Genomic DNA, 26,614 nt, shown 5'->3' on the forward strand with positions numbered 1-26,614 from the left:
GCATTTCGTACACAAGGCAACTCAATGCGCTGAAGTACTTTTGGGAGCAGAGCCGGTGCGACGTTCCCTGTTGCAATCAGCTGGGTTCGGGATCGTTATTTCATGTTTGTCATCGGTTTGAGGTATAGGTAGGTGGAGTGACAAGCCTGTGTGTTTAGTGACCAGTGCCCTCTATTTAGGCGGTGGAAGTGTTGCTGTTGTTTTTTTTTTTTGGTAGTGTCGTGGGGGGAGTGCAGCTCTCAGGATGCTGCGGCTAGTCGTTCATTCCGCGAGTATTTATCCTGGGGGGAGTCTGTGGCCAAGTCCAGGCTGCTGGTTTAGTCCGTAATCAACGCTTCCATCGGTCGTGAAAGCATAGAGGGGACACAGGTCTGCTGGTTTGTGTGCATAGTTTGCACACTCCTGGCCCGCACTTTAATAATTTTGTGTTCAGCAGGCTGTGTGGCGTGGAGGTGATTGGCTGCAATTAAAGCCGCAGCCCTTTTAAGGACGGCTCCTGAATTGTGCCCGCTCCTTTTTTCCTATCAGTTAACATTGGACTGGAGAAGTCCAGACAAAATTAGCTACAACACGAAAACAAAGCCATTTTCAGGCTGCGCAGAGAAACGTTGCAGTGTTGACATGTTGGTGCAAATGAACATTGGACATTTTACACAAATCAATCCACTAAACAGATTTTAGCGGCGAACATTTTCCCTCGTTCTCCGTTAAAATGAACGGGATTCACACTCTACCGGAAGTGCCGAGACAAAGCAAAAAGAGGCAAAAGTGGGCGGGGCAGGTCTACAACAAAGGGCTCGTGAGGCCCGTTGTTGCGGCCTCACGAGCCAGGGTCGTAACAGGTTAATAATGAAAAACTGGCTAAATTCATAAGCCACACTTTTTAAGTCGTGTTAGATGACTAGAGATTGGGTGGGAATTTATTGGTATCTCAAATCAATTCAGAAACTACTAGTATTAGTATTAGTATTAGTAATGCCTAGTAGTACTAGCAGTAGTAATATTAGTATTAGTAGTAGGAGTAGCAGTAGTAGTAATAGTAGTCTCAGCCAGGAACCAGTCCAGAACAGTCTCTTTGTGCTCGTTGACCCAATGGATGTTCACCCGTGTCTGCTCCATTGCATTCTCCACCGCTCGAGTTCCAGAGCCCAGGTCATATTTTGAAGCGAAATGCTCCAACTAAAAGCATAAAACATGCAGTTATGATATAGGAAAGCTTTATACATTCACTCCACTCCAGCTATGATAATGTGGCTGCAATTCTGCTTTTTGAACACGTCCAGCACGAAAACAAGTCACATACACAATTCAAGTGCCAAACCCAAGTCTTGGAATGACTGTAGTATCATAAACTATGCATCCTGTTTTGTTAAAACCTGTAAAGGGATTATGAATGTCTCAGTTTGGTGACTGCGGAGACTCTGCTTTGTCTCTAGAGGGCAGTATAGTTCCCAAATGACTGCATATACCCCAGTTTTACTGTTTGAAGGCCGCTTGGATAAGAAATTCCCGCTATTGCAGAAACCCAGTAATGGCATAAAACTGCTGTTAGGATATCAGGGTGTGTCCAAGTCAGCAGAGAGAAAATCTTTACCTCCTCCAGTTCAAATGGAGTCGAGAATCTGCTGGTAACTTCATGAATCAGGTAGGATGGATATCTGTTCCAACAAAACAAAATATATTAGATATTGAGCTAGAACTATTATGAATTCAGTAACTGGTTGTGTAAACCAGTGGTTCCCAAACCACTTAGGGCTTGTGGAGCCCCTTGAACCCTTCAGTGGTAATCCACGTACCCCCGATCTCAACGTTGTTGCAGTTTGTATAGAAAGACATCAGTTTAAAGTAAAAAAGACAATGATGTGATTTCAAAATCCCCGTACCCCTGGTTGGGAAACACTGGTTTAAACTGTGTACAGTATTGTGTATGTTGTGATTTCCTGGCAACAGCAAACTAGGCAGTTAATGACAAGCATAAATTACACAGTAGCCCTTTGGACGATGACACTGTTAATTAAAGTTTTTATTACTAGGACTGTTTATTCTGTCTATCTAACCTCAGCTCATGGTCCTCTTACGTATAACCTGAGTAATATACACAGTTTCTAGTGAAACCACAGGTCATAATGTGAGTCAGTTTAGGAGTTATTTAGGCCTGGTTCAGACCTTCAGACGGATGAGTCCATCATTTATCTGTTTGCTCTTTATATTCCTTCATGTAAACATTACATTTACACGCTCTAGCCGTATATGCCTGCGTATGACAATCCTTTTACAATATAGAGTATGCAGTGTTTTGTACCTGGTAAACTCAGGAATTTATCACGTAATGTCGAACTATGAATACGAGATGCTGCTATTACTTCCATTATTATTACCCCCATTGGGGATGGCTTGCAGCTGGACACATGCGTTTCAGTCGTGTACATTTTCAGTGCTGTGGATGCCTTTTGTGGACTCTTTTCTATTGGAAAGATAGACTATTAAGTATTTGAATTGGTCCTCACTTGTATTACTCTGAAATTAATGGTAAATTAAGGTAGGTACTTTCTTGCTTCAGTCTTCTCCTTTTGAGTTGTCATTACTATGTAATGTTGTCAGATTGTAAATAAACTACACCTACTTCTACATCCTTTAACATAATTTAAATAAACTAAGTACTAAATAGACAAAATGCATATACATATAAATATCTCCTTCCTTATGTGATAAATTATTCTCAGTGCTGTGACTTGCATTAGTACTGCTGCTACTTTCTGAATAAATGTATCATGTCCAAACATTTTTACAATGTGCAACATTTTACTTTTGTGGAGAGTTTTCTCAGCCTCTCCACCCTGCACATGTTCTGGCCTCCACCATTGCTGGATGTAATTTTCCCCAAATATAATATATATATATATATAACTAAGTGTGTGTTGTTGGCCTCAAACCTCAACGACGACCGAGGCTTAATGCTGTTTGTGGAAGATGATAAAGTTTTGGAAGATTTGGAAAATAATACGCAAGCACAAGGGTTCCCAAGTTGCATTTTAAATTTGTGTCTGCCCTTTACCAGTCTTTCTGTTTCACTCCAACAACATAAAGGGGGGAAAAAGTAGGACTAAACTAGAATTAAACCAGGACAAATGAAGGACAAAACCAGAATGTCCCAAGTCTAAACTAGTACCACTGTTTTTGCTTGGGAAGTCCAACTGAGATTCATAATCTCTCTTTCGAGATAGCCCTAGCCTCAGCGGGGATACACTGTCTTTTCTATTAGTAGACAAAAGTTCTTCATTCATTCATGCTTTAGCATTGAGGATGATATAGGCTCATCTTAATCAAATGAATAGGAGCTTTAGCCTGTTATCTCAACAGCATCAAACACACCAGGAGGACCCTCAGACCTGGCACTGCCACTGTTATCATACCCCACTTTCTACACGGGGAAACTCCATACAGAAAGGCCCCACTTGGTGAGGTGAGAGCACTAACCACTCAGCCACCATGTCCCTCAGAGCAGGACTAGGAAAGATAACAATCCACATCCTGACCACAAGTTCAGAGTTTTTTACACCATAAAAATCTTAGTCGCTGGACAACACTAAGGCTCAAAGGAATGCTTCTCAAAAATATATTATTTGAGTGCAGAGTATGGGGTTGTTGTGAAAACAGCTACATACTGTTGGCTGACATAGTCCCAATTGGCTCTGATGAAGTTCCACGCCAGGGCCTGTCCCGCCTCGTTGCTCGCAATGGAGCTGATTACAGATGACACGTCCATCAAACGGATCTTCTCAGGGTCCAAGGTGTACTCCAGGTATCTGGATTACAGGAAGAGTCATTCAACATCACAGTCTTTGGAAGGTGATCTCATAATATGCTTAACCGAAATGCAGTCAGCGTATACTTGAGGTATTATTCACTAATGATAAGCATGATGAGTTTCATGTTTGCATCATGTGCTAAGTATTGGATGAAATGTTACACAGTCCAGCTTCAATCATTTCATGTATTCAACAACTTGTCAACAAAAATAGATGTATATACCTGCCCAGAAATACATTTTACAAACTCAATGAGGAAACCGTGTACCACAGCAGCACTGTTCACTTACCATTATGATTCTTTTTATGCCACAAGTTACTGATTACAGAGCATTACATCTCTGTCTCTGTGAGCTTATTATTGCCTCTGTACATTATCCCTTTAATTTGAGAAAAAATAAGTCTTCCCTGTGTTGTCTTGGGAACTAAGCCACATTCTCCCAGACAATCTAAATTTCAGACTGGCCTTTTCCTAAAATCATGAGTAAATAAAGTTTCTGACCGGTTGAGAAGCCAGATTTTCTTGGTGCAAGTCAAGGCCTCTCTGAGCTGGACCTTTTCGGAGAGGTCAGTGGTGCTTTGGAACAGGTCCCAGGCAAACTCCCACTCCTTCTGCCCCCCCGCGGCTATAGCCTGGCAGTAGATGGTTGAGCGCAGGTTTGGGTGGATCCTATAAAGAAATGAATAGTCATAGGCAAATGGATTCCAGCTAAAGTTAAATTTAGTCTGGGGACCATCAATACTAGCGATCGCTGTTATTGTTTACTTCCACAATTTTCGCCGGATGTTTTGGTGGATGGTAGGCAACAGCTGATGCATCCAGGCCTCTAGCACGGTTTTATAAAATGATAGATCTGTTACAGCGCAAGAGAAGCAATGCCCGGTTTATGAACATTGTTTTTGCCGATCATAGGATTTTTATCATTTGTTTAAAATGTAAAATGCCTACCACGGCCCCCAAATGTGACGACATTTTGATCGTTCACCTTATTCCGGAGGCTCGCGTGGGCGCCACCATGAATATACTTCACATGAAAACACTTCACGTAACTTTATTTAAATAGGGAACAAGTGGAAGAGCTTGGTAGCTTCTATCGTGAGCATTTTTGGAGCTATATGACATGTGGGAGAGGCTGCGTTTGTGCTCCGTTTGCGTGACAGAGCGCACGGACAAAGACCAGACGGTATATATTAACTCAGCTAAGGTTAGGTAAGAACATATCTTAGTATGTAAAAACGGTGGCCTATTCCTTTAAGATGAGCAGGCGCCTTGCTCTCGCGAGACCATCAGGCCGTGTGTGTCTATTGCTGCATGCACCGCCCGCTTGCAGCCGCCTGACGCCGGGCTCAGGCCAAGAGCGACGGAAGAGAGGAGAGCGGCGAGCTTCCATTCAATCCCTATGCTGCCTGGCGACCGGAAAGAAGCCTCCGGCTCGTAGGAGAGTTGTGGTTTGCGATCCCCTATAGCCGTTTATTGGGCGCTACGAATGTCTATCATATGTGTCTGCACGTGGCCATAGCCAATCGTATCATCGTATCAGATGACCTATGACGTACCCGCTGTAATCAAAAGATGGAGTCGCTGCTGTCATGTTGGATCTGTAAATAAACTTTCAAACTTTTTTTTATCAGTAAACAAACTCCAAGCTTCCGTCTTGCCATCCCTCCTCATTCTGTGATTGGTCCCCAAATCCATGCGAACATTTCGGCCATGGCCCCCAGGCTGTTGTGCAGTTAGAAATGATTTGAGCGCACACAGCAGCATCGGTGTTCCCAGGCCAGCTTTTGTTGATGGTAACCAATGAAATATTTTGTTTATTAATGATCTTTTTACATGTTTTCAGTCATTTTCAGTGAATGAATTCAAATGCTTCTGTGCTGGTTAATTAGTGTGAAAATACGTACTTGTTGGTGCCGCTGGTCATCCAGACGTGGAACAAGCCTGTGGCCATGTCCAGACATTCGGGGAGGCCGTTGGCACAGGCCACTTTAATGGCATTGACCTGGTTTAACCTGCAGTGAAGAGCAATCAATCAATCAAACTTTATTTATAAAGCGCTTTTCATACCAAAAGGTATCACAAAGTGCTTTACAGATTACAACATTTAAAACAATGCGCCTGGGACAACCTCCCATATATATACATTTTATATATTAGGATTAAATAAATAGATTAGTCAGTTAAAGGCTAAGCTAAAAAGGTGGGTCTTGAGCCTGCTCTTAAAAACATGAACGTTCTCTGCAGCCCTGAGCTCCTCCGGCAGGTCGTTCCAGAGGCGAGGGCCGTAATATTGGTAAGACGCCTCACCATGAGTCTTTTTGTTGACTTTAGGAATAACTAGGAGCCCCCTGCCGGAGGAGCGAAGGGGCCGTGAAGGTTCGTAAGGTAAAAGCAGATCTGAAAGATAAGAAGGACCAAGACCATTAAGACATTTAAAAACCATTAAAAGAACTTTAAAATCGATCCTGAAACACACAGGGAGCCAATGCAGCGATTCTCAAACCGGTGTAATGTGGTCCCGCCTCCTGGTCTTCGTCAGGACACGAGCTGCTGAATTTTGTAAAAGTTGTAGACCTGAGATACTCTTTTTGGGAAGACCAGAAAGCAGGGAGAGCCCGAGAGAGAATGGGGCGGACTCTGGCTATGTTCTTTAGATGGTAAAAACCTATCTTTGTGATATTCTTAATGTGTGGAATAAACGCCAGCTCAGAGTCAAAGATCACACCCAGGTTCTTCACCTGTGAGGAATGATTAATAGACAGTGACTGTAGTTTGGGTAAAAGTCTCTCTCTCTGGGCCTCAGGGCCGATGATTAACATTTCAGTTTTGTCCTGGTTAAGCAGGAGAAAGTTATATATCTAAAATGCAGTTAAAAAAGTGCATCTATTGGCCTGGTGTCATCTGGAGACATGGAGATGTATAACTGTGTATCATCAGCATAACTGTGAAAATTGACCCCGTGTCTCCTGATGACATCACCAAGAGGGAGCATGTACAAAATAAAAATATGTGACTCAAGACTCTGCTGTATGAATGACATGGTACAACCAAACATTTACATTCCATCTATTATACACCTGCCTGCCGACTTCGACCTTCATTGTGTTTTGAAATAGAACTTCAGCTTCTAGATTTAACCTTAATAAATACAAATCAGCACAGAGTTGCCATAAGTTATTACTCAAGCAAGAGCATAACGTTAGCTAAGAATAATTTTACTCAAGTAGAGTAAAAACTAGTGACCCAAATAATTACTCAGGTAAAAAGGGAGAAAGAGAATTATATTTTAAAAGTTAAATAAAAGAAATAAAACAGTTATATGATAAAAAAAAAAAAACTCCTGAAAAAGGCGACAGTTATTCTAGTAATTGCACTGGCAACTGCAGAAGGCTGTACATTGTGGTTTTTTTAGGGTGCCCTTACTGTGAGGAGGCCTCGTCTGGGACCGTTGAATTGTCTGTGTAGTTTTTAAAGAAATTATAAAGCACTTTGACTTGACTCTGAAGATACATCTGTAAGAGAAAAGATGCATGATTTTTTTCAACAAACAAAGTCAAGTACAGTATCATAAGAGAAATGTTTTTTGTAATAACAAAAAAAGAAGCACCTGCATGGGCCCGTAGACCTCGGAGCGGTCGAACATGTGGATGAAGTACTGGAGGTTTCTCGTGGCGGACTCCCAGGGAACGTATTCAGTCTCATTACGCAGGAAACGAGTGGAATTCAGAGCCAGAGTCACACTGACCTGTTTTGCCCTGGAAACACAATCATATTACAGTTAATAACTTTTACTAACTATTCAGGAATTAAGTAACAGAAACACATTATTTTACACTACCCTTGATACACTGCACCTAATTTAGTATAATGTAATGTGCTATGCAACAATGCATACTCAAGAGACATTGTGTTTTGTGACATTGATGTTAGAATGATCACACCTGTCATAGGCAAGATTTTTTTCAAATGTGACTGTGCTTTACGTGCAGTGGGAGTCGGTCAGTCACCTCCAATATCGTTTGCCTAAACATTGTTCTAAAAATAACCTTTGGCAACATAAAAACACAGTCCTAGGGTTTATTGGTTCTTTTGTCAAGAAAATGCTGTAAGTATGAATAATAGATGCAACAGGCATGTCCAAATATGGACAAAGCTAATTAACTTTGGGTTTAAGTGAACAGGGCATATGATCAAATATGGTGCCTGCCTTTTTCATGCTGTAATTCATGCTGTAATTTCACTTATTTAACTACGTCCTCCAAAACCGATACAACAACAACACAACAACTTAGCGCAATTATTCACCAATAAAATTTGTGAGTTTCATCAACTTAAGAAATGCACCATGAGTTTAGCCAGACTTGGGTCTTTTTTCAGACTTCAGAGAAAACAGGAAGTTTAGAGCGCGACCGGTCTCTGCTGATTGGTGAAATGCCAAAGTTGTTAGATCAGTGATGTAGGGTGATCTCTTCTGATGGGCTGAGTGAAGACTACATGCTTCTTTACCTTACTGATGTGCAACAGGGAGGCCATTTGTAAAGTGTGCGGAAATTACCAAAAATAGTCACTTGCCCTATAACAGGGTTGTGGGTCTTATGTGTTATTACATTGTCTGCCTTCAAAGTACCGGAACTAATACACATCATCAAATTTTGTGTTTACCACGTATTTATAAGTTATTACAGATTGTTACATAGCACATTACATCGTACTAAATTTAGTGAGGTACAATGTGTCAAGGTAGTGTAAAAAAAAACATGTAACCGCATGTGATGTTCCACAGTGTGGCTTTCAATTTAATTACCTCGCCAAATTAAAAGCATCATCAATCAGCTGTCCTCTGTTTAACAATGGCAAGCTCTGCAAAAAAAATGAAAATGTACCAGGTTTTATCAATATTTATTCATATGAGATAATAACCGACCCCAGACTCACTTGAGGATTGCTCTCCAGCTCACTCAACAGTCGAGCCCAGTTATCCAGGTCATAATTCACTCTGTAGAAACCAGTGCAGTTCACATTGGCCAGGATCCACTCTCCTTTCTTTGATATGAACATTTCTTTAGTCACTGTTAAAAGATCAACTCATTAACATAACAACAAACATCTCATTTGAATACTTATTTCAGTTTTCTGTGAGCTTTTACCTTTCTTGTCATAGATCCACTCCAGGGATGTTTTACCGGAGGCAGTTGCTGCTCTGACAGGAATTTGCCATAAAGAGCTTAACACAGAATAAACATTACATTTCACACATTACATTTTATTATGAACACAGTAAAATGCAACATATTCTTCACTGTAGTGATTTGTGCATGAGTACCTTGATTCAGAAGTGTCATTATACAGGAACTGCTTCTGGTAAGCGTCTCCACTGCTGGTGTTGATGGTAATGACTGGGTAACCGATCTGATTGGTCCATGTGTCCATCACTTCCACAATGTCCACGCGACTAAACGATTCACTTTGGGCCTAAAGAAAAAAGCAACATTTCTCCAAACTGTCCAAACTATGACTCGGAGGCCAATGATACATTTCAGTTGGCCTTAAAGCTTCCTGTTTAATTGCCCCCAATAATCTGAAAAGGAAAGAAATTGAGATATTCCATAACTGTCTTGAATACTGCGGAAATGATTGTGATACAGACTTCAGAGAGTTTGTACACTGCCTGCTCTTGTCTGTTTTTATTAAGAGGAATTGCACGATTTACTACATATTACATAACAATTGATACCTTTTCCATGGCATCCCAGACGTCATATTGATTAGTGTTTTTCAGTCTGAAGTTGTCAAGGTAGATCTGCACAAACACAAAAGAAGTACATGTTCGGAGGAATGAGTAATTACTGGTGTGTTTTTCTCAGAACCGACGGCAATGAACAGCTGGATGAGCAGGTCACATCAGGACTGTGGAGTGAGCTAGCATCTGGATTTGTATAAAAGATACAATCATGGCCTAGCGCTGAACGGCTCTGGGGTCAAAAGTCTGATTTACCGCCCTCCAACAATCTGCTCTATCATGATTTATGGCTCATTTGTGCAGTCTTTTTTATGCATTTTACACAAGATATATACATATATTTTTTTCATCAACACATAAACGAAAGAGACTGTTATGAAGTTAAAATAAACACTCTCAAGTATGATCCTAGATGATGAGGTGATGTAATAATGTTGCATAACCTCTTAACCCCCGCTTTAACTTTGGCATTGTTGGCCTATAGTCCATTGGCATTGGTGCCATTGTTGCCGCAGTTTTGTCACACATTTTGCCACATTTTTGTTGTGTTTTCATCGCACATTTTTGTCAGTTTTTATCACTTTTTTCATCACTTTTCATCACCTTTTAGTCACTTTTTTGTCACTTTGTCATCACCTTTTGTCACTTTTTCGTCCCTTTTTTAATCACTTGTAGTCACTTTATCACTTTTTCATCACCTTTTCGTCACTTTTTTATCACTTATTGTCACTTTTGAATCACTTTTTCATCACTTTTTCGCTACTTTCTCATCACCTTTTTGTCACTACTTTGTCACTATTTCATCACATTTTTGTCACTTTTTCATCATCTTTTGTCACTTTTTTTTCATCACTTATTGTCATTTTTTTATTACTTTTTCATCACTTTTTCGTTACTTTCTCATCACCTTTTTGTCAATATTTTGTCACTTTTTCATCACTTTTTCGTTACTTTCTCATCACCTTTTTGTCAATATTTTGTCACTTTTTCATCAAATTTTTGTCACTTTTTCATCATCTTTTCATCACTTTTTTATCACTTTTTTGTCACTTTTTCATCACCTTTTCATCACTTTTTGTCACTTTTGTATCATCTTTTCGTCACTTTTTAATCACTTTTTAATCACTTTTTAAACACTTTTTCATCACTTTTTCATCACTTTTTCGTTACTTTCTCATCACCTTTTTGTCACTATTTTGTCACTTTTTCATCAAATTTTTGTCACTTTTTCATCATCTTTTCATCACTTTTTTATCACTTTTTTGTCACTTTTTCATCATCTTTTCATCACTTTTTTGTCACTTTTTTGTCACTTTTTCATCACCTTTTCATCACTTTTTGTCACTTTTGTATCATCTTTTCATCACTTTTTATCACTTTTTTGTCACTTTTTCATCATCTTTTCATCACTTTTTTATCACTTTTTTGTCACTTTTTCATCATCTTTTCATCACTTTTTTATCACTTTTTTGTCACTTTTTCATCATCTTTTCATCACTTTTTAATCACTTTTTTGTCACTTTTTCATCACCTTTTCGTCACTTTTTTATCACTTTTTTGTCACTTTTTCAACACCTTTTCATCACTTTTTTGTCACTTTTTCAACACCTTTTCGTCACTTTTTAATCACTTTTTTATCACTTTTTCATCACTTTTTGTCCCTTTTGTATCACTTTTTCATCACCTTTTCATCACTTTTTTCATCACTTTTTCATCACATTTTCGTTCCTTTTTCATCACCTTTTTGTCACTTTTTCATCACTTTTGTCTCACTTTTTGATCACCTTTTTGTCACTTTTTGGTCACTTTTTTATCTCTTTTTCATCATCTTTTCGTTCCTTTTTCATCACCTTTTTGTCACTTTTTCATCACCTTTTCATCACTTTTTATCACTTTTGTATCACTTTTCCCATCACTTTTTCATCATCTTTTCGTCACTTTTTTTCATCACTTTTTTGTCACTTTTTCATCACTTTTTGTCACTTTTTGTCACTTTTGTATCACTTTTTCATCACGTTTTTGTTCCTTTTTCATCACCTTTTCGTCACTTTTTCATCACTTTTGTCTAACATTTTCATCACCTTTTTGTCACTTTTTGGTCACTTTTTTATCACTTTTTCATCATCTTTTCGTTTCTTTTTCATCACCTTTTTGTCACTTTTTCATCACCTTTTCGGCCCTTTTTTTTTATCACTTTTTCATCACCTTTTCGTCACTTTTTCATCCTTTTTTGTCACTTTTTCATCACTTTTTTGTCACTTTTTTATCTCTTTTGTCACTTTTTTATCACTTTTTCATCACCTTTTTGTTACTTTTTCATTACCTTTTCGTCACTTTATTGTCACTTTTTCGTCACTTTTTGTTGCTTTTTCGTTGCTTTTTTTGTTGGGTTTTGTCACTTTTTCATCTTTCAGATGGGCTCGGTTCAGGTGGGAGTTAAGAGGGTACAAAGGCTACATTTTAACATCTCACTCGTTTGCAGAGTTTACTTGCCTCAAGTGAATGTCTATTGTGAAATCCTGCAGGTTTTCCTATTGCACGGTATCAATAACAACCTGGTTTTTATCCTTCAGTGCAGTTTGTCAGGTAGTAGTGCACTAGACTGTTACCTTGAAACAAAGGCTTAGTGTAGTGTTTCTTAGGATATGTTGAATGGCGCCATATGTACTGAATCCATGAAGACGGTCATTTAGCTGTGTCAAGGCAAAAGCAATCACTTATGTTAAGCTGCATTTTGATTGTAAGATATTCCCCTCCTGGGATAACTGCCTGAGCCCCTTCCAACAGACGGGCTGTTACTGTAAATAATGCTTAATTTTATTTTCATGTTGAAACAAACTTGAAATTCACTTAACTTCTTCCAATTGCAACCATTGGCTGAGAAGGAATTGACCTATTTGAGTCAAACTAAAGCCAGGTTTGCAACATGTCGCTAAGTTTGGGCAAAACAAACCGCTGTAAATGTTCATTATAAGAATCAGATGCGTGGTTGGCTGTAAAAACATTATTACCTCATTTTGCTCGTAGAATTTATGGAATTGCCTTGAGGCAGGCATGGCTCACTAAAAGTGAAGCTGTATTTATTTTCACTGATTCAGTGTTGCTAATTCAAGTTGATGGTCTCTATCTGTGTGTCCTACCTTGATGCCCTTGTGGAAAACTCTTTCTCCCAACACATCCTTGAGCATTGTCAGCACTGCGGACCCCTGCAATGCAACCAGACAGCCGTGGGTCGTTTACCTTTCACTAATAAGACAGAACATAGAGAACAAGTGATGTGTGCATGTAGCGTGTGCGCGTGTACCTTGCTGTATGTGATTTGATCAAACATCTCCATGATCTGGTCCGTGGTCTGGACCTCTGCGGCAGGAGGGGTCAGGGGGTGAGACGAGGTTAAGGAGTCCACTTCAAACGCTGCCTGGCGTTGATTTGCAAGAAACGTGTCCCTCTGAGGAGACAATATAAAGTATATCAGTACCTTTTACCATTACAATAAATGGTTACATAAATATATTGATTATGGTTACAACAAAATAGGTTCTCCTGATATTTGTTGATCAGTACTGTACCACTTTCAAGGAAGGCAGCACCCGATCCACGGCCAGACAAGACATGTAAGTGGCAAAACCCTCATTCAGCCACACCTCGTTCCACCACTTCATTGTGACCAGGTTTCCAAACCACTGTCGGACACGAGAACACAACAAGTGTTATTGAACACGAAACACATTAGTGATGACTTTAATATGAAGGCACATGTCAGCCACGTAGCTGAACTTGAATGAATAAAAGCCTGTTGCCCGATTTATGGGACACATGATTTAAGCCTGTGACATAAAAATGGTTAATGTGAAACAGATTTGCAAAGGTTCTCCTGGAGCAGATAAGCAGGGATCAAGGGGGAATGAGCTGATCAGAAGGACAACTCGTGAGATGTTTTTAAGTAAAACAGATGAGAGTTGATGAGATTTGGTGAGAGCTTGTTCTTTACTTATTAAAGATGACCAAATATATTTTTGTAAAGAGACGATGGGAGGAGATTCTGTTTATAACCAAACCATAAGGAAGTGTAATGTAGGTAAATGTCAGTGGTGCCTGACCTGGTGAGCAAGCTCGTGCGCGATCAGAAAAGCAATATTTTCCTTTTGCTGTTGCGAGGTCACACCCTCCTTGTACAGCAGAGCTCCTTCATGATATGTCACGAGCCCCCAGTTCTCCATTGCTGCCGGGGCCAGGTCCGGCAGGGCTATCTGGTCTGAACCAAAGATAAGTCAGAGTCACTGTTATTGCAAAAAAACAATCATATAATATACTTTGCATTGGAATAAAACCATGCAATACAATCATTTATAACACTGCTAGAACTGAACTGCCCAGATTTTATTGGAAATTGGAATGTAAGAAGGAAATGAAATTCTGTTCCTGAATTTGATAAGAGGGAGCAAAAATTAACTAGCTCAAAAATTACAAGGAAGGAGAATAAGAGCACAGTTGCTGAAAGAGCATCTCTATAGCATTAGCTCATGGGGAGTTTACATAACCAGCAGTAAATGTGGTATGTGACGGTGGTGCTGTTGGGGACCACTTATTTTTTGGAATATTCTGTATTTGATGTGGTTATTTTATGTGGTTGCCTTACCAAGCTTCTGGGTGTAACCAATGTCAAAATAGTCCTGGTAGAAGTCGAGAATTTTCCCGGTGATGCTGACTGCATAATCTGTTTGTCCAGCGTCAGTGGCTTCAGGTCGAGCGTATGTCTGTTGACAAGCAATGGCCAAGATTAAACCAAACATAAGATTACTATATTGGGAATTAATGTGACTGCATTTTTGGAGGTTTGGACTTACATGGATTTTGCGATGCGGATGATTAGTCTTTTTCGCTGTAAACTCTGAGACAGTAAAGGCGAACAGGTATGTGGACATCACCTGAGTGGGATGGAAGCGTGTGCACAGCCAACCGTCGCCTATTAGGTTTGAATCTGACAAAAGAGTTTGCAGAGTTCATTTTCACTCTTGCTTTAGTCTTTTAAAGGAAGAGGTTCTTAGATGAACTGATGCGTTGTTGTCTTATCTTTAAGCGATCTTAAAATCGACATGTTTAATTTTGTGTGACTATACTTGGATGGTGTAAAGGCTTATGTAACCATATTTAAAAAGGGAAAGCGTGGAAGAGCGTGCTTGCTTCTAACTTCACTCCCATTTCGGGCCATAGACGAGAGGAGGAGAGTTTGGGAATGTGATGTCATATCGCTAACTATTATGGGATTAGTAGCAATTGTAAACTAATGAAGATTTTAAAAGTTTAAATACTGGAATCATTGTTCACATTAAAACACTTGGACATCACAGTGAGTTAGATGTGTTTCCCGAACGCCTTCTGTGCTCTGTTTACGTGACAGGGCACGTGCAAGGACTAGCTAGCATCAATTCGTCTAAGTTAACAACATTAAAAAAATTATAAACGGTGGCCTATTCCTTTAAATGACACTCAGGACTATTTTATTATTGGTTTAAAGCTACTTTGAAAGTAATCAAAAACAGATACCTGCTTGGTCCTCGTTGGCCAGAGCTGTGGTCTCTTTTCTGTGGATAACGGTCAAGGTAAAGCGGGCTTTCATGGCAGGTTCATCAAAACAAGGAAACACAGTCCGGGCAGAGGTTGGCTCCAAGTTTGTGGCAACAAGATACCTGAGAGCACAGGAAGGCAGTCATGTTAAAAATCAAGATTCAATATCAGCTAGAAATGCAATGGCTGCGCCATTGCGATTGACTGCGGAAATGCGGGAAGCGAATGCAGAAATTGCATAAACTCTTCAAATTGCATTATCAAATTTGCATAAACGGGTAAAATGCATAAAATGTCATGTTGCATAAACTGTATAAACTGCATAAGGTGGTAAAATGCATGAATGGGTTAATTTGCATAAATTATGTAAATTGCATAAACGCTTTAAAATTCATAAATCCTAAATGGCATAAACTCTTAAGTTGCATAAACGCTTTAAAATGCATTAACTGGTTAAATCCCATAAAGTGGTTACTTTGCATAAATTGTTAATATTGCATAAACTTTTTAAATTCCATAAACTGGTCAAACTGTTGAAATGGCCTCAGTGCTTGATTGGCAGAAGCTGCACAAATGACTGAAAGGCCTGGAGTCTCCCGATTGGCTGGATTCGCACATACACACTAATGCAAAAATTTCAAACTCCCGTATAAAAAAACTGGAAATCTGCAGAAGGCCATTTTTTTCTCAAAACCCACAAGTTGCATAAGCTGAACATGCACAAAGTGCAGAAATTGCAGAAAATGCAGGAAAAAGTGCAGAAAAGCATGGATTTGCGGCAGCCCCATTATAAGTCAATGGGAAAAATCTCCGACATTTTGGCCGATTGCGGAAAAAACGTAAGTTGCAGAAGTCCCAAAAGTAATAGCACCCTTCTCCTCAACATGCGGAACGTTTTGATGCATAACTTGCATAAATTGCACAAAGCATGAAGGTGCTGAAAGCTCTAGAAAATCGGGAAAAAGATGGAAGAGGAATAACTAGAAATGCAATGGCTGCGCCATTGCGATTGACTGCGGAAATGCGGGAAGCGAATGCAGAAATTGCATAAACTCTTCAAATTTGCATAAACTGGTAAAATGCATGAATGGGTTAATTTGCATAAATTATGTAAATTGCATAAACGCTTTAAAATGCATAAAGCCTAAATGGCATAAACTCTTAAGTTGCATAAACGGTTTAAAATGCATTAACTGGTTAAATCCCATAAAGTGGTTACTTTGCAAAAATTATTAATATTGCATAAACTTTTATATTCCATAAACTGGTTAAACTGTTGAAATGGCCTCAGTGCTTGATTGGCAGAAGCTGCACAAATGGCTGAAAGGCCTGGAGTCTCCCCATTGGCTGGATTCCCCCCATACACACCAATGCAAAAATTTCAAACTCTCATAAAAAAAAACTGGAAAACTGCAGAAGGACAATTTTTTCTCAAAACCCACAAGTTGCAGAAGCTGAACATGCACAAAGTGCAGAAATTGCAGAAAATGCAGAAAAAAGTGCAGAAAAGCATGGATTTGCGGCAGCCCCATTATAAGTCAATGGGAAAAATCTCCGACATTTTGGCCGATTGCGGAAAAACCGTAAGTTGCAGAAGTCCCAAAAGTAATAGCACCTTCTCCTCAACATGCGGAACGTTTTGATGCATAACTTGCATAAATTGCACAAAGCATGAAGGTGCTGAAAGCTGGAGAAAATCGGGAAAAAGATGGAAGAGGAATAATAATAAAGAACATGAAAACCAATAATTGACTGCGGAAGAATTCCGCAGTCAATCAATAATAAAGAACATGAAAACCAATAATTGACTGCGGAAGAATTCCGCAGTCAATCAATAAAGAACATGAAAACCAATAATTCCGCAGTCAATCAAGAATTCCGCAGTCAATCAATTATACACTCTCCACTTGGTGAATCCATGCCACCACCAAGGCAGGAGCACAATCTCGAAATCTTGTATACCTGGTGCTCCCCCTTCTGTTGGAACTGCACCAGTATACCACAGTTTACCATAGTGTCCAGTCTGACTATATTTGTATATGAATAATTTGGTGATAAAACAAGAGAAATGTAATTGAACTTTAATGACCCCCCACTGAATTGGGTTGCCCCAGAGGTGGCCATCCAGATTGCAGGGGTGGTTTGTGGTGCTCTGACTCCCCCTTCGTCCTTGGAAGGCTGAAACAATGAACAGCAAAAGAAATATGTTGTGCTTGTGTACATGTGTCTCTTGTTAATTACCACGCACTGCCCCCGCCAAATAAAACATAATTATTTAGAGGGCTGTCATTTACTGGGACGTCCAGAGACAAACCTTTCCACATAGTAACAGGACAAATATAAACAATGAAGTCACAGAAGATAACAGTATATAGCTTCACTGTACAAACAAATGAGCTAATTAATCTGTTACTTTACCATATTTAAAGACCATATGCCTGTTTTTTTTTTTTTTTACAACGTTAGAGCAAGCCAATTCATATTAATTCATATATTATTAACATATTTATAGCATCCCAATTTCAGATTTAATTTATTCAGGCATTTAACCAGTGTCCAGATAAAGAGAGGACAAAATGTATACATAAAGTCTGAAATAGAACAGGCAAAAGCTATGTATGTGTATTAAACAAAACAAAATGTCTAAATTCACAATATACTAAAGGACAACAAAATCAATTTCATTCCAATTCTGGAAGAAAAAAAAAAAAAAATCAGTTATAGTGTCTTCAAGTAATTCATTTCAGTAAAAGTGTTTTGAGTGTTATTGGAAGGGATCTAAAACATGCATGTTCTCTGACTTGCTTTATGTTTCTTCAACAGGCAAAGGCTTCCAGGCAGAGTAATTAAAGTGCTGTGTCACTCTCAGGAATTTCAAACATAATGACTTTGGGATTCACAGCATAGCAGGAAGTCTGTCCACAAAAATCTGATTGTAACATGGCTATAAAGCATTGTTTACAAAGTCCACAAACTCAGTTGAACTGCTCATCATTTTCACTTCACATAACACAATGACCCTTGCCCTTGAGTAAAAAATACAGAAAGGTGGTCCTCTAAGCCCATAATAATTAACATTTACCTTTTCAAGTCAGGGTCTGAAACATCTGGACCAGTTGAAATGTTGCACAAGAGAAAACAAACTTAAGATGTCTGCTATTATGTCTTTATTATGGCATGGGCTGGAATGTTGAACCCTGAAGGTTCATTTCAGTATCACTTTATTTTACACTACCTTGATACATTGTACCTAACTAAATTAAGTACAATGTAATGTGCTCTGTAACAATCTGTAATAACTTGTACCTATGTACTACGTACACAATGGAATAACTTGTATTAGTACTTTGGAAGTACATAATGTAATAGGACACAAGACCCTTAGGGTTAGGGCTTAAGGTTAGGGTTAGAGTTAGAATTATGTCTTATTACATTCTATACCTACATATTGCTAATACGTATTATTCCATTGTGTATCTAACCCATAGGTCCAACTTATTACACATTGCTACAAAGCCCATTACACTGAACTAAATTTACTAAATTACAATGTATCAAGGGGAGTGTAAAATGAAGTGTTCTCATTTCAAGTGATTTAATTTGGAAAATAATTTATTTATTATATAAAGACACTCCTTTTTTCCTTTTCTCCGTTTGTTTTTGTGTTGTCGTTTTTGTTTTTTTTAGCGTTAAGTGAGTGAGTGGGTGACAATAACTCCAAACAGAATCATTAAAATATCGAATAATCTATATAGTAATAACATGATAATCTACATATGTGAGCTCACCTTTGTGCATTCGGGTCATCTTCATTCTCCGGCTCTCCCTCCTTGTAAGTGCTCAAATATAGTCCATCCAGGTCCTCATTAATGTCTGCTGAGAAGGCGAGGAACAAACTATAATTCCCTCCGACCTCTAATGCATCATTCAACACAATCTCTAAAAAATGGGATTCATCTTTGTGCAAAATATAGTCTTCAACTCCCAACAACTCGTTTGAGTCTCTGTTCTTCACTGTTGGTTTGAAAACATTTTGGTGGCGGCTATGAAGGAAGATGGTTTTGGTCTTTTCGACACACTGAAGGTGGACAGTGACATTTCCATCAAAAGTCAAAGTCTGGTTGGGACTGGTTACATTGACTTCTTCAATGATCCTGGTGTAGAAGTAGACCTGGATGAAGACCTGGTAGCTTTCTGGCAGGACATCTCCTCTGAGACGCATCTCAGGTGGTGGGGCCAGGGTTGTGGATGGGTACGTTGGCGGTGGCGTCGGCTTGAGTCTTTGTAACTCCATTTTATAGAAAATAACCATTCCCACCAGGGTCCCAGTGACGAGGATTGTCAGAATGCCAAAGATGGCAGCAAAAGCCTTGGACACACATGAGTTTTTCGACATCTTGACGGCTGTTTCTTGAAAGTTGAAAACTTGCTCCTCTTGCCAAGTCCCTGGCTTGTCCACTCCTGTAACACTGGCTGGCGTGTGATTAAGGTTCACTGCGATTAAGTATTAGCTTGAAGGAGCAAAGACTAAAGGAAGGCGTGAGGATGTGGAGTGATGTCACTGTGCTGGTTGTAAATACATGTGTGAGATCGGGCTGGAGCGCACATCTGGAGCTGGTTACTGTGGTGCCACTAATGCAGGGGTTAGGTTAACCTCCAGGAACACTTTATCCAAAACACGCACAACACTGAGGTGGACCCTAACCAGCTACACTTGAACCTAAGAACACAAAGTGTTGAGTAAGTAATATTGCTTTACATTTGTGCTCAACAGATAGTACTTATCTTGAGTCTATTCTGCATTAAACTGAAACTTATGAAAGCATTATTTAATTTCTTATTTTTTAAAATAAATTAATGCAGTACACAAAAAATTGAATCTTTACTTTGATTAGAGTAGACTTTTATTAATCAGTTTTAGTTGTTGACTGGTAAAAGTCAACAAGTTTATTTAGAATTGATCATTAAGAAATATTTATGGTAAAAATGACTTTATTATTAACACTTTAATTATAAGAGACAAGTTGATGTGAGTGAGCTTGTCACCAACAATTTGACGATTACTAGAGGTAACAAAGTAATAATATAATTAACTTAAAAAAGCACTAAATACAAACATTGCTGAACATAATACTTTGTCAGTCATTTCTAAAAGGATTTAAGAAATGTTTACAATGAACTCACTCAGCCTGCCTCTCTTGGAACATCCCATCTTAAGCACACCACAGCTGTCCAAGAAAAATAAACAGATAATTAAACAGTGTGCGAAATATTTTAGTATATCCATAAAAGCCAGTCGATGTCTCGCACCTCGAGGTATAATCAGCTCTATCCAAAAGCACACTTGACAAACTCCTGCTTAAGTACAGGCGTATGAAGGGAGGAGACCTTAGGAAGTGGGATAACCACTGAAGATGTGGAGGAGCTAAAACAATGGATTTGGGACATCATCACTAACTAGAGCTTGACCCCAGGGACCACCAATCATGACCTCCGCCCACAAAAACATGCTAACCTCGGGACAAGAGTGGACTGGAGCTGCCTGTTTGCACTGCTTGTTTGCAGCTGTAGCCTCTACATTCAAATCAACATGGCTCTCATCAAACAGTTTAACCACACAGAACATGGGCACATCAGGAGTTTCTGCTTTAGATCATGCTCTCTAAGAAAGCCATTTTGGACTTGTTTTGGTTTCACAGTGATCGACTAAATTCCTTGTATGTCATCATGTTGAGATGTGCGTCAGGGCAAATTAAGCTGCACAATGATTCACAGGTGGTCACAGAGTACAGCGGTTCACCCAAAGCACAGAAAAGGCTTTAGGACTTTTCAGTTGCTCATGCGCTTTGTTTGATTTTGGGCGGAAGTACTGGGATTGAAATAGTGGATTTAATTCAAGCAGTCAAAAATGATGTGATGCAATGACACAATGGGTCAGTAAAAAAAAAGATGCTTTTAGTTTTTCACAACTGACTTCAAATCATAACAACGCTGCCCAAGAAGCGACTTCCTGTTTCGACCCAGCACGCCAAAATAAAAGCACACAGCTCGTCTCCTTGATTAGTTCAGCAGGTATCTGCAACATTACAAGAACATGATTAAAAAGACACATTTTAAGTGTTTTGTCTGTTAATAGTTTGGCAGAAAGAAAGTTAAGCTAATGAACTGCTGAACTAATGAATAAGATGGTGCTTTTATTTTGGCGTGCAGGATTGAAACAGGAAGTCACTTCTTGGGCGGTGTTGTTATGATTTGAAGTAAGGCACAGAGACAATTGTATAAGTGACAACATTGCAATTCAGTCTCGAATAAAAACAATGACCACTTGTCCAACACATTTAACAAAACTTGTATAGCTTTCAGTAGCCTATATGAGCAGGGGATGAGGGGCTATTTAGATAAAAACTAGAATTTTAAACTACAAAGAGCATGTGCTTATACTTTCATTAGAGATGATGTCCCGCTTATGGATATTGAAGCCTAGCTGGACCTCTAAAAAAAAAAAGGAATAAAGTAGCTTGTGTCTGATGGTAATATGTTCTAATGTGTGTGAGCATATAGTGTGTACCCTTTTTAAATTGATACATTCGTATCGGTAGTAAATGTAAGGTTAGGTAGTTTTAGATTAGAGTAGGTTAGGTCAGTTAGGTTAGGTACGAAATAGGTATGTATTAATGTATGTAACCCTAGTTGACTACAATATTTAAACTAGAACTATAACAAGGCATACTATTTCATACGTTTTCATTGTAGTAAAAAGGGAGAACACACAGTTGAAACATCTCCTTGCGTGTCTTCCTTATCTGTTTATTCTAGAAAGAATTGCATGAAAGGCTTTGGTCTGTTGCAACATCATTCATATGCCCCCTAGTAGGTTTGGCAAAGGCATTTCTGCTGTGTACAAAAAGTTGTTTATTTACTTTATTTGAGTAGCATAAACAGGAAAAGGAGTGAACTTACACACTCAAAAGTAGGTTCACAGAACTTATGTAAAACCTACTTAACACCGAAACATAAAGCTGCCGTTGGTGACATACATTTTCACTTTAGACACAAAAACTCTTGGCTCATTATATACATACCTTGTTTATCAATAAGTTGTTTGCTGTAAACTCTTGATAGTCACACGTAGCATCTATTGGTACTCGTTTATGATCATACAAATTATGAAGGTGAAAGAAATACAAAACATTTTTTTCTAATCCTTTGATGGGTCCATAATACCACCTATTTTATTCTTTATGATCATACAAATTATAAAAACGGTGGTTAGGAGGCATTTACACTGCAGCAAAGTGGCCAGCAATTTGTAAATCCCATTGAGTTGATTGAAATTTAGCTCCAGCTACAAGTGCAACATGTAAAATTTCAAATAAATTGTGGAGATTACATTAAACACTTGAATGAAACTCACCGTTGTGCATAATGTTGACGCTTGCTGTTGGTTGGTGTTGGGAACCGACTGTAGCCTCGTTGTGTCCCGCAGCAAGTGAAGATGGTACAGCTCTTGATTTTTAAGCCACTCTTTAGGTCACAGAACAGAAGCACAAAAGTGTGCAAAAATGAAGCATGCAGAAGACAAAATGTCATTTGCCTTTGATTATTTTGCTAACTAAATCAATATATACCTACAGTCAGAACATTAAAGTGTAGTTAAAAACATTATCTGTGCAAATTAATTACAATAAATGATCACACGATTGGAAATGGTACCAAATACTACACATTGCTAGTCTAAAATAAATAAATGTATTAAAATCAACTGGTGTGTCAAGTGAGAGCTACTGGCAACATTAAAAATCTGGCCAGTGGGATAGAGCTAATGTCAGATGAAAGGTATTACTAAAGCATAACTGAAATGGTCTTATGTGAAAATGATTTAAGTCTAAAACTGCAGATGACTGAGTACCACCTGAAGAAGCCCAAGCACCAGTAGTGCTTACCACAGTTTGGCAAACACTACCAGACATCCTGTGTCTTCAGAACACTCTGTGCTTATTCCAGATTATTCCTGTTAAAACCAAATCGATTCATGCTCAAAAGTTATTTCAGGGCACCAAAATGAAAGCATTTCAGAATACAGACCTCTGTTCATGATATACTGTTCTATTATTATATTAAACTGACAATTAATGCTGGCATTTAATTGAATTTCAATTATAACAATGTATGCAAACATATATGTATAGATACACATCCATAGATTTATTGATCTACAATAGAAATATGTACAGCTTTTATAATGTGTACCCCTGAAAATATTAAGGAATGTGATGATTGAAAACATGAAAAAACAAAGTTATGAACAGCACAGCCTATTGTGACTGTGGTCTTGCAGTGTTAAGGCAACTGTTGCTACTAATATTTTACCATATTTAGTCACTTTAAATTGCCACAATTTTTGTACATTTAATTAGTCTGTTATGCAATTTTACATAAGACCTTAAACTTGGAATGACTTCTTTCCACTCCCAAAGTCTGACTACTTCATTTTACAAAACAGTCCAAGCACAACAAATTGAAATGAATGAAGGAAGGTGGGACAAAGTGGGCGCACCACATAGCACCCTCAAAACAGGATCATTCATTACTGATGATCAGTCTGTGCTTGAAAAATAGTGACGCGTCAAAACTTCACAAACTCTTTGCTCCAAGTGATTTCCTCAGCAGCATCTTTTGGGCAGAGATTACAGTGAGATTAGTGCAGCCTCAGTCTGGACAATAGGACAATTTCTATTGCAGGGATCACCAACCGTTTTATAGGTCTACTTCAAGAGCATTACATTGTTCAAGGGCTATCAGTTTTAAAAAATAATATCCCGGAGACTTAAAGTTAAACTATGAACTATTAGGCATATTATTATTAAATACTGAGTCTCAAAAACACAAATAACTGTATTGTTAACATCAAGATGCAAGAAATTGAACTGTTATATATTTTTAGAAAAAGTCTCAAGTGCTACTGGGTATACCCCAAAGGGCACCTGGGTAAACAGGGGCCTAGGGTTGGTGACCCCTGTTCTATTGTAATATCAGGCAATCCTTAGACATGCATTCTGTTGCTGTCATGACCAGACTGAGGACTGAGATTTCAGGAATTGCTTTAAGCCACTATACCAACTCTTCACAACAACTGTGTTTCTACTATACTGAAAACCCACCACTCACTTAATGTGCACCACAGATGTTTACCAAAGCCAGCTGTCCAAATGTTGCACACAGTAGCAGGACTGATCAAGTATGGCAGACATCTCCCCATACATCTGATCTCTCCACGAGGGAAGGAGCCTCTCGTTGTTTAGTGTCTGAAGTTTTGGCGTCCCCTCCCGGAGGACATGGTACAAACATGGCCAGCGACTCTGAATCCTCAGCCTGGTCCTTCTGTCCAGGGTAATCCCTCGGACAATTTTCTTGGCGCGGAGCTCTCGTAGGGCTGGCAGATTGAGACAGGAAAAGACCAAACCTCTACTAGGCGACACATCCAGAAACTCTATAGACTTGGATTCCAGGGTGTAGGAGATGCCCAGGTTTCGTAGCGGTACTAGAATATGCAGAGTCAGTGACTTGAGATTAGGCAGAGATTTAGTGAGGGTCTGCAGTGTGGAAGGAGTCACCCCTTTAAAAACCCAGAAGTACTTGAGCTCCAGGACCCTGAGCTGCTGGAATTGTGTGAGCAGGGACACAGACTCATCCGACCAGTCAAAGTGCAGGCGCATCTTGGAAATTCGTGGACAGCTGTGAGTAAGCTTAGTCAGCAGCTCCTGGAAACTATTCACCTATTAAGTTGTGCAAAACACAAAGCATTATGTTACATACTTGCATTACAAAAAGAGGCTAAAAAGATTAACTATGTTCCTAAAACATTGAGAGAATTGAGTTTTAACAAAAACATAACTAACTAAAAGTCATATTACAAAAAAATGCTAATACCTGGTCCATTTTGGTGATGCTGTCCTGGTGGGAACTTGAGCTGGAGTGGACTCTCAGGTCCAGTGGCTCGAGGAGGGTGAAGGTCCAGTTGAGGTCCAGATGGCTAAGGTCTCGGCAGTGCACATTGTCCAGCAGATGCGTAAGCAGCTCGCTCCACTTGTGGCAGCGGTCACCAAGGTCGAAGCTCGCCTTGAGGGTGAGCAGACTGGCTCTGCGGGAGATTAGATGGTGTGTGTAGTGGTGCACCCAGGACTTCCATCTCTCAAACTCACGGTTGGAAACCAGCAGCCCCTCTTGCCCCAGATGAAAAACACCCCGACGAGAGTAATCAGCAACCCTCCATAGCTTCCATGAGCGCACCAGGCAGCTCCAGCTTAGACACACAAGAGCACAGTTGCATTTATCCACTTCATTTAGAAAAGATAAGACATGCAACTGGCACTCCACTGGCAGGAGGTTAAAAGGGAAGTAGTCATCCACTGCTTTCCGCCGACTGCTCACCGGGAGCAAAGGCCTTTTTCTTGGAGACATCACCGCACACTGAGCTATAATGCCTGTGCTCATCAGTGGAGGTCACCGTCTCCACTGCGTCGTCTGGAGCTATCCATAAATATTACTAGAAAAAAGAAAAAAGAACTTTACTTTAAGAAATTACCATTATCACATACTAGACAAAAATGTATATTCTTTTTTTTTTTTTTTACTTCATCTCAACATATATGGTAACCATGACTATTCTTTTAGTAGTTTCCATTTAGTTGCTTCTCAATTTATAACAATAAAAAAAACTTAAGTTAGAGTTAAATAATCAATTCATATCTATAACACAATAACAATGGGGTATTGTCAATATTGGCAATGTAATATCTAATCTTATATGACTTCACATCAACACACAATGCAGTCACAGAGCAAAATGTGTATTTGTTTATTTTCTACTCCTGAATAATTGTGCAAAATGTACACCTAGAGGTAAGTAAGTAAGTACATATATAGGTATTATGTGCATTAGCAGAACACTATGTATTAATACACAAGGGCTCCTGTTGTTGCTTGGAGGTTGTCTAAAGATTGTTATACTATCGTTTGTTGTGACCTCTTCGATTAACAAAACAACAGTAAACCCATGTATTACCTCTCAATCGAAGCGCTTTTCTTCCTTCCGCAGTTAAAGCTAATATGCTAACGGCGAACACAAAGAAGGCTTTATAGACCTCCAGACACTTCAAATGATCAAAAACCACAGCAACAATATATGTCTTTATGTCAATAGGTGTCACTTTGAGCTAAATAGTGGTAATACAGTGTCAAATACATGTAAAACACTGTTTAGAGCCAGATCAGAGTGCAGACCACTTGAACAGCTGAGCCTTGTTGTTGTTATCTTTTGTGGTTGTGGCTCAGAAGTGATGACGTCATCAAAGGTCGCCCCATTTGCTGTTCCGTGTATGGTTCCGTGTACCTGTAGCGCTATCTAGTGGGTAGATAAAATCAATGGTTAAATAACTGCATTTGTTCATGCTCTTCTAAATATAAACTACGTCAATTTATTACTCGATCCCATTC

At 39.1% G+C, this 26,614-nt stretch overlaps 2 protein-coding genes across 3 annotated transcripts; both read right to left on the reverse strand.

Moving 5' to 3' along the window:
• Nucleotides 1-812: 812 nt before the first annotated feature.
• Nucleotides 813-20,794, reverse strand: LOC306971237 (aminopeptidase N-like). Its single transcript, XM_079567434.1, has 21 exons — nucleotides 20,303-20,794; nucleotides 18,907-19,838; nucleotides 15,098-15,240; nucleotides 14,398-14,531; nucleotides 14,190-14,307; nucleotides 13,651-13,805; nucleotides 13,120-13,233; nucleotides 12,855-12,998; nucleotides 12,691-12,756; nucleotides 9,545-9,610; nucleotides 9,134-9,282; nucleotides 8,958-9,034; nucleotides 8,746-8,879; nucleotides 8,615-8,670; nucleotides 7,418-7,565; nucleotides 7,234-7,322; nucleotides 5,715-5,822; nucleotides 4,312-4,479; nucleotides 3,666-3,806; nucleotides 1,595-1,658; nucleotides 813-1,179 (listed from the first exon to the last, which is right to left on the reverse strand). The coding sequence occupies exons 2-21, from the start codon at nucleotides 19,512-19,514 to the stop codon at nucleotides 970-972; spliced, it is 2,892 nt and encodes a 963-aa protein (XP_079423560.1). The 5' UTR covers nucleotides 19,515-19,838; nucleotides 20,303-20,794; the 3' UTR covers nucleotides 813-969.
• Nucleotides 20,795-23,322: 2,528 nt separating this feature from the next.
• Nucleotides 23,323-26,440, reverse strand: LOC306971054 (uncharacterized protein). Of its 2 annotated transcripts, XM_079567182.1 has the most exons (4): nucleotides 26,184-26,440; nucleotides 25,049-25,664; nucleotides 24,287-24,894; nucleotides 23,323-23,791 (listed from the first exon to the last, which is right to left on the reverse strand). In XM_079567182.1, the coding sequence occupies exons 2-3, from the start codon at nucleotides 25,610-25,612 to the stop codon at nucleotides 24,307-24,309; spliced, it is 1,152 nt and encodes a 383-aa protein (XP_079423308.1). In that variant the 5' UTR covers nucleotides 25,613-25,664; nucleotides 26,184-26,440; the 3' UTR covers nucleotides 23,323-23,791; nucleotides 24,287-24,306. The 2 variants fall into 2 exon arrangements, with proteins under 2 accessions (XP_079423308.1, XP_079423307.1); XM_079567181.1 differs by lacking the exon at nucleotides 23,323-23,791 and having other exon boundaries at nucleotides 23,924-24,894.
• Nucleotides 26,441-26,614: the final 174 nt, after the last annotated feature.

Source organism: Gobius niger, assembly GCF_951799975.1.
Source record: "Gobius niger genome assembly, chromosome: 12".
Lineage (NCBI taxonomy): Eukaryota > Metazoa > Chordata > Actinopteri > Gobiiformes > Gobiidae > Gobius > Gobius niger.

Bases quoted from the DNA above. Each gene is read 5' to 3' on its own strand.
- LOC306971054 (XM_079567182.1), bottom strand. From the start codon at position 25,612: ATGAGCACAGGCATTATAGCTCAGTGTGCGGTGATGTCTCCAAGAAAA. The intron at 24,895-25,048 runs GTATTAGCATTT...ACAACTTAATAG, and splicing joins GCATCACCAAAATGGACCAG to GTGAATAGTTTCCAGGAGCT.
- LOC306971237 (XM_079567434.1), bottom strand. From the start codon at position 19,514: ATGTCGAAAAACTCATGTGTGTCCAAGGCTTTTGCTGCCATCTTTGGC. The intron at 12,757-12,854 runs GTACACGCGCAC...GTTGCATTGCAG, and splicing joins ATCAAATCACATACAGCAAG to GGGTCCGCAGTGCTGACAAT. The intron at 5,823-7,233 runs GTAAGGGCACCC...TCTTCACTGCAG, and splicing joins CCAGACGAGGCCTCCTCACA to GTTAAACCAGGTCAATGCCA.